A 6,159-nucleotide genomic window follows, 5' to 3' on the forward strand; every position below is an offset into this window, starting at 1 on the left:
GCCACCATGTGGGTGCTGAGAATTGAACCCAGGCAGAGTAACAGTTTGATTCAGTCGGACAATTTGGCTAGGAGCTGGCCTCTCGACAGATTTAAAAATAGTTAAGGCCGATGTTCGTCATCTTATAGGCTGTAACACTGTCTGAGCCGGCCACATCTGGTTCCCCAAGACTAGACCCACCTGAAGACGGACTAAAAAAAGTATTCCTGGATCAGTCCCTGTGGTGTATAACCTGAGGCCCCAAGTTCGCCCATCAATCCATTTTTGTAGGTTTTTAAGTTCCTTTCCTTTTGGGGTGAAGCTCAAGGAGATAGGGCTGCATCTAGAGGAGGAACAGGGTCCCTCAAACTACCTTGATCTGGGGTTTCTCCAAAGGGTTAGGCCCGGGACCACAGTTACCTGTATCAAGTCAGTAGTGATGGTGTTAGCCCAATTAATATATCCAGTAGACACAAAGCTCCATGAAGCACAGAAATAGTCCCCTGCCACCCCCCCCAACAGGTACTTCTTCAATCACCATTATTACCCGGGCAAACATAGAAGTGGTGCTCCTTCATCCTCTTTCAGCCTAGGAGAGACTGGCAAGCATAATTTACAGTGCCTGATGGGGTGTACGATTCCCAAGCTCCTTCAAGCAGGTCGCAGAGGTTAAATGTAATCTTGGGGAACCAAGCGCCTGGAGGTCCCAGGTGGGAGGAGATGTTCACTATCTTTCCAGTGGATGTGCTACTAACTACCCAGGAGACATTTTGGAGTCCATGGCGGTACTTAGCTAGGGCAAGCTCTATAAAAAGAAATAAAAAAAAGCAATAAGGGTTATGGTGTGGCAGAGATTTTTAGCTTTAGAGGATTGTCTTTTACCTGTGTGACTTTCCATCTCTTGTCAACTTGTTCTGACCAACCTTCTGATTAGGTCTGGACACCGGCCACCTTAACTGCAGTGGTGGTGGTGAGGATCATGATGTGTGGCCCCTTCCATTGAGGTCCAAGGGGCTCCTTGTGGTGCCGTCTCACCCAAACAAGGTCTCCTGGCTTGAATCCATGTGGTCAGGCCAGTGACAGTTCCTAGATGTGCCTCACCAAGGGGAAAACGTTGTCTTGTGCAATCTGTAAGGCCTGTAGGGACTTAAGAAATTGGGATTCAGACAAGTCAATCAGCACATCTGAAGGCAGCTTGGGAAGCAAAGGGGGTGGTTGGAAACACATGATTTCATAAGGTGTTAGGCCTTGAGGATATGGGGTATTTCTGACCCTGTATAGGGCAAAAGGTAGGAGGCCTGTCTAGTCATCGCCAGTTTCTAGGGTCATTCTCTCTACTTGCCCTGAGCTCTGGGGGTGGCATGCGCAATGTAACTTCCAATTAGTCCCCAGTGTTTTAATTAACTCGAGTTATCTTAGAGATGAAGGCTGGTCCATTGTCTGACCTGATCACAGAGGGGAGTCCATACCTTGGTATTAGTTTGATGATCTTTTTAACCACTGTTGAGGCAGTTTCCCCCTTTGTGGGAAATGCTTCGACCCATCCTGAAAATGTATCTACAAAAACTAGGAGATATTTATAGCCATACCTGCCAGGTTTTACCTCAGTGAAGTCCACCTCCCAATGGACTCCAGGCACAGTGCCCCTCTCCCTTCTGGCTGGGGGCATATTTATGTATTAAGTCCTCTGCCAGCTTATGCGGCAGAATGAGCCTCCCATCAGAGGCATATCTCCATCCATGCTTGATCTTGGTATTTTCCAGGGAAGTTAAATCCTGATCGTCCTGAGCTGAGTAGGAGGGCTCTTCTGGCATGAGGGGTTCAGGCAGGATAACTAGTAGGTTCGAGGCTGTTAGGGCTGCTTCTCTGGCTGCTAGGTCCGCTCTCCTGTTTCCCTGTGCCTTCAGGGAATCCCCTTTTTGGTGCCCAGGACAATGGATGATGGCCAGTCTCTTTGGTAACCATATGGCCTCCAGGAGTTTTAAGGTCTTTTGTTTATTTTTGATCGTCTTTTCTTCTGCTCTCAGGAGCCCCCTCTCTTTGTATACAGCTCCGTGGACATGCACCGTAGTGAAAGTGAAACAGCTATCAGTGAAAATGTTAACAGTCTGGTCTTTACTTAGCTCTAGAGCCTAAGTCAGGGCAATTATTTCAGCCCTCTGGGCAGAGGTCCTGTCTGGTAGAGAGGAGGCTCACACTGTCCTTGATGGACTGACGACCACCACCCCTGCATACCTGGTTTCTTCCTTAATGAAGCTGCTTCCATCCATGAACAGAATTTAGTCCGGGTGGGGCCATGGAACATCCGTCAAGTCTTCCGGAATCCCACGTAAGCTGCAGAGTACCTCCAGGCAGTTGTGCAGGACCTCAATATCCAGTTCTGACAGCAAAGTGGCAGGATTGAGAGTGGTTCTGGAGAAGGACTGGATGCGAGGGGGATTAAGGAGCAAGGCCTGATAATGCATCAACTGAGCATTTGTCATCCATCGGTTGGGGGGATTTTTAAGGACCCCCTCAATCGAGTGAGGGGTGGTGACCATCAGGGGCTGTCCCAGGATGAGCTTGTCTGCATCCTTAACCAATAAGGCCATGGGTGCGATAATTGTGAGGCAGCCCAGCCATCCCGAGGCCACGGGATCAAGCTTTTTTGACAAGTATGCCACAGGTCTCTTCCATGGCCCGAGCATTTGGGTCAGGACTCCCTTCCCTATTCCCGCTCGTTCGACAACAAAGAGCTGATAGGGCTTATGGATATCTGGCACAGCCAAGGCCAGAGCCTGCAATAAAGCCTTCTTAATTTCTTGAAAAGCCTTCTCCTGAGTCTCAGTCCATAGGAAGGATGACTCATTCCCTGGAGCGGCTTCATACAGGGGTTTTGCCTGCTTGGTGAATCTAGGTATCTAGAGCCGGCACAAGCCTGCCAATCCCAGGAACTCTCACAACTGCCTGCAGGATCTTGGGCTTGGAATTCCCATAATGGCTTGCTTTCTGCCTGGTGACAGCCACCTCTGCCCATCCCTTAATTGGTACCCCAAGTACATTACCTCTGTGACACAGAGCTGAGCCTTCTTCGCAGAGAACTTATACCCCAGTTGGTCCAAGGTCAGGAGCAAATTTCTGGTGGCCTGAAGACAAGTGCCCTCATCCTCAGTGGCAATCAACAGGTCATCTACATACTGTAGGAGGCTTACCTCTGGGTGCAAGGCCCGATACTCCTGCAAGTCCTGATGTAGAGACTTGTCAAAGATTGTGGGGGAGTTCTTGAACCCCTGTGGCAGTCGCATCCAAGTGAGTTGCCCATTAAACCCCTGGTTTGGGTCTTGCCACTCAAAGGCAAAGATGGGTTGACTTTCCTTTGCCAAGGTCAGACTAAAGAAGGCATCTTTGAGATCTAAAACAGTATAGACCCTTCGCTCCAGAGAGAGTGAGCTCAGCAGGGTATACGGGTTGTGGACTGTAGGGTGGATATCCTCTACCCTCTTGTTAACTTCTCTCAAATCCTGTACTGGGTGGAAATCGTTAGTCCCTGGTTTCTTGACAGGTAGGAGAGGGGTGTTCCATGGAGATTGGCATGGAAACAGGATACTGAACTCCCTAAGGCAGTTTATGTGTTTGGTAATTCCTACCCTAGCTTCGAGAATCATCGGGTACTGTTTGACTCTTACAGGCTGAGCATTAGTTTTTAAAGTCACCATTATTGGTGGCTGTTGGATGGCCTTCCCTGGGGGATTAGTTTCCTCCCAAACTCCAGGTATTGTTGCCTGGAGGTCCTTGAGCATAGTGGTTGGTCTCTTTTGAGGGGGTGGGGCGTGCACTCTCCATTCTTCTAACTGTAAGCATAGGATATAGGCTGCGTCTGGTACAGTCACATCAGGAGGTCCTCTCCCAGAGAAATGGATCTGAGCCTTCATTTTATTTAGCAAGTCCCTACCCAATAAGGGATACGGGCCTTCTGGGACCACCAAAGCGGAGTGTGAAACTGTCTTCTTACCTAAGTTTACTTCCTTTTTGGTAGTCCAAGGGTGCTGAGCGATTCCCACGGCCCCTTGCACCCAGGTGCATTTACTGGTCAATTTTCCCATAGGCTCTTTCAAAACTGAATATTGTGCTCCGGTGTCAACTAGGAAGTTGACGGCTCGTCCCTCCACTTGTAGGGTCACCCAGGGCTCATAGTGGAGGCTCGCAGAGCCCGGCCCTTCAGTTTTCTAGGTTCGCCAACTCAAGGATCTTGTGTTTGGAGGGAGGCTGGCATCCCGTCCTTTGAGGACATTCCCTAGCCCAGTGGCCCAGCTGTTTACAATATGCACACTGGTCTCTTTTTAGGTGGGGCTGACCTTCCTGTGGGGGTCACGGGGCTCGGGTTCCCTTTTTCATAGGGGGTTGGTCCCCCCATTTAGGATCCGTTGCTCTTTCAGCCAACAGTATCCTAGCCAGCCCTTTCGTTTGTCTTTCTTCAGGGTTTCTGTATTGTTAAATATCTTGTTTGCCACCACCATCAGCTCAGAAAGGATTTTTTCCTGGAAAGCTTCCAGCTTTTGAAGTTTTCGGTTTATGTCTGGAGCTGCCTGATTTACGAAATCCATATTGATGGCCATCTGATTCTCTCGGGCCTCTGGATTTATGGGAGTATAAATTCTGAAAGTCTCTAACAGGGGTTCCAGGCACGCTCCAGGAGACTCAGCCCTTCCCTGCATCACCTGACTGACCTTAGACAAATTGGTGGGGTGCTTAGCAGCTTCCCAGAGACCCTCCCCACATAAGAATCTGGTGATAGACCTTTAGGTTTTCCCTACCTTCTGGGATGTTATAGTCCCACCCCAGGGTTGGCATGACAGGTTGGCATGACAGAGGTGTGGTCCGGGGATGGGCGGGGCATCAGGTAGCCTAGGTTACCAGAGGCGGGGGCCACAAGGCTGGAGTGGGGGTGCTTTTGTAGAGCCAAGGGTCTGGGTCACATGTCCTGGTGTCGGGGCGCCTGGGGGCCAGGGGCTGAGCGGGAAGGGGGGATTTAGGCCCCGCGACGTCAAGGGGCGGGGCTTCGGGCACCGGAAGGGGCCTTGGGAGACTGTCCTTCTGGTGTGTCTGGGACCCAGCCAGTCGGTTAGCTGGCACCGGGCGTCGGATGCGGCCGCTCTAGGGGATCTGCCCGCGCCGGGGACCGGGGGCCCGCGGGTGTCGGGGAGGGGTGGCCGTATCCTGGGGTCCCCGAGAGCGGAGTGGCCTCGGGTCCCAGCGGAGTGCATCGCGGGCTCAGCCCTGCGCACGGCAGAGATGCCCTGGACTCCGGTGGGTGAGTGCGGCCCCGGGGTGGCGGGAGGGGTGGGCAGGGTGGCCGAGTGACGGGGGCTGCAGTGTGTGAACCGGGTGTGGAGCGGCTGGACAAGCAGACCCTGACTTGGAGGTCTGCGGTGCAGGCGCATTTGGGTGGGAAAGTTTGAGCTGGAAACACCTGTAGTGAGCGGGTTATGGCAGAAACATGGACACGTTTGTTTTCCACAATGCCAGAATTATCTGAGTAAAAACGAATCCACAAGGTTTATTAGCCTCAATGACACTAACTTGTCATATGCTCAGATTTTTTTTTTTAACTCCAAAATGTTTTAATTTTTTTTTTATTTAAAAATAGTCTACTAGCAACGGGGCATGTGGCCCACACCTTTGATCCTGGCACTTGGGAGGCAAAGGCAGGTGGATCTCTGTCAAGGCCAGCCTGGTCTACATAGCAAGTTCCAGGCCAGGTGGGGCTACATTACTTTCTTTAAGAAGTAACATGATTATGTTGAAAGACTTTGTACAGGTGGAGAATTTGGAAAGGGAGTGAATGGCAAGCTCCCGTTGTAGGAACAGAGACACATTTCACAGGATTGTTGAAGCTTGGTTGTACACATTTTAAAATAAAATTTGGGGCTGGAGGGTTGGCTCAGTGGTTAAGAGCACTGACTGCTCTTGCAGAAGATCTGCGTTTTGTTCCCAGCACCCACATGGGGGCCAACAGCTGTCCTTAACTCCAGTTCCAGGGGATCTAACGCCCTCTTCTGACCTCCCCAGGCATTGCAGGACATGTGTGCCCTTACATACATGCAGGCAATACACTCATACACATAAAATAAAGAAAAAAGTGGCAGGGTGTGGTGGTGCACACCTTTTTTTTTTTTTTTGGTCTTTTTGAGACAGGGTCTC

The 6,159-nt window shown here is 50.7% G+C and overlaps 1 protein-coding gene across 2 annotated transcripts in view; it reads left to right on the forward strand.

Moving 5' to 3' along the window:
* The first annotated feature begins 5,158 nt into the window (after window positions 1–5,158).
* Window positions 5,159–6,159, forward strand: part of Abo (ABO, alpha 1-3-N-acetylgalactosaminyltransferase and alpha 1-3-galactosyltransferase) — an 11,727-nt gene continuing 10,726 nt past the window's right edge. For both annotated transcript variants that reach the window (XM_017800191.2, XM_008841372.3), the window contains exon 1: window positions 5,159–5,269. In XM_017800191.2, coding sequence (XP_017655680.1) covers window positions 5,251–5,269 — 19 coding nt within the window. In that variant the 5' untranslated portion in view covers window positions 5,159–5,250. The remainder of the gene's footprint in view (window positions 5,270–6,159) is intronic.

This window comes from Nannospalax galili, unplaced genomic scaffold, assembly GCF_000622305.1.
Source record: "Nannospalax galili isolate Female #2095 unplaced genomic scaffold, S.galili_v1.0 scaffold8141, whole genome shotgun sequence".
In the NCBI taxonomy this organism is placed as follows: domain Eukaryota; kingdom Metazoa; phylum Chordata; class Mammalia; order Rodentia; family Spalacidae; genus Nannospalax; species Nannospalax galili.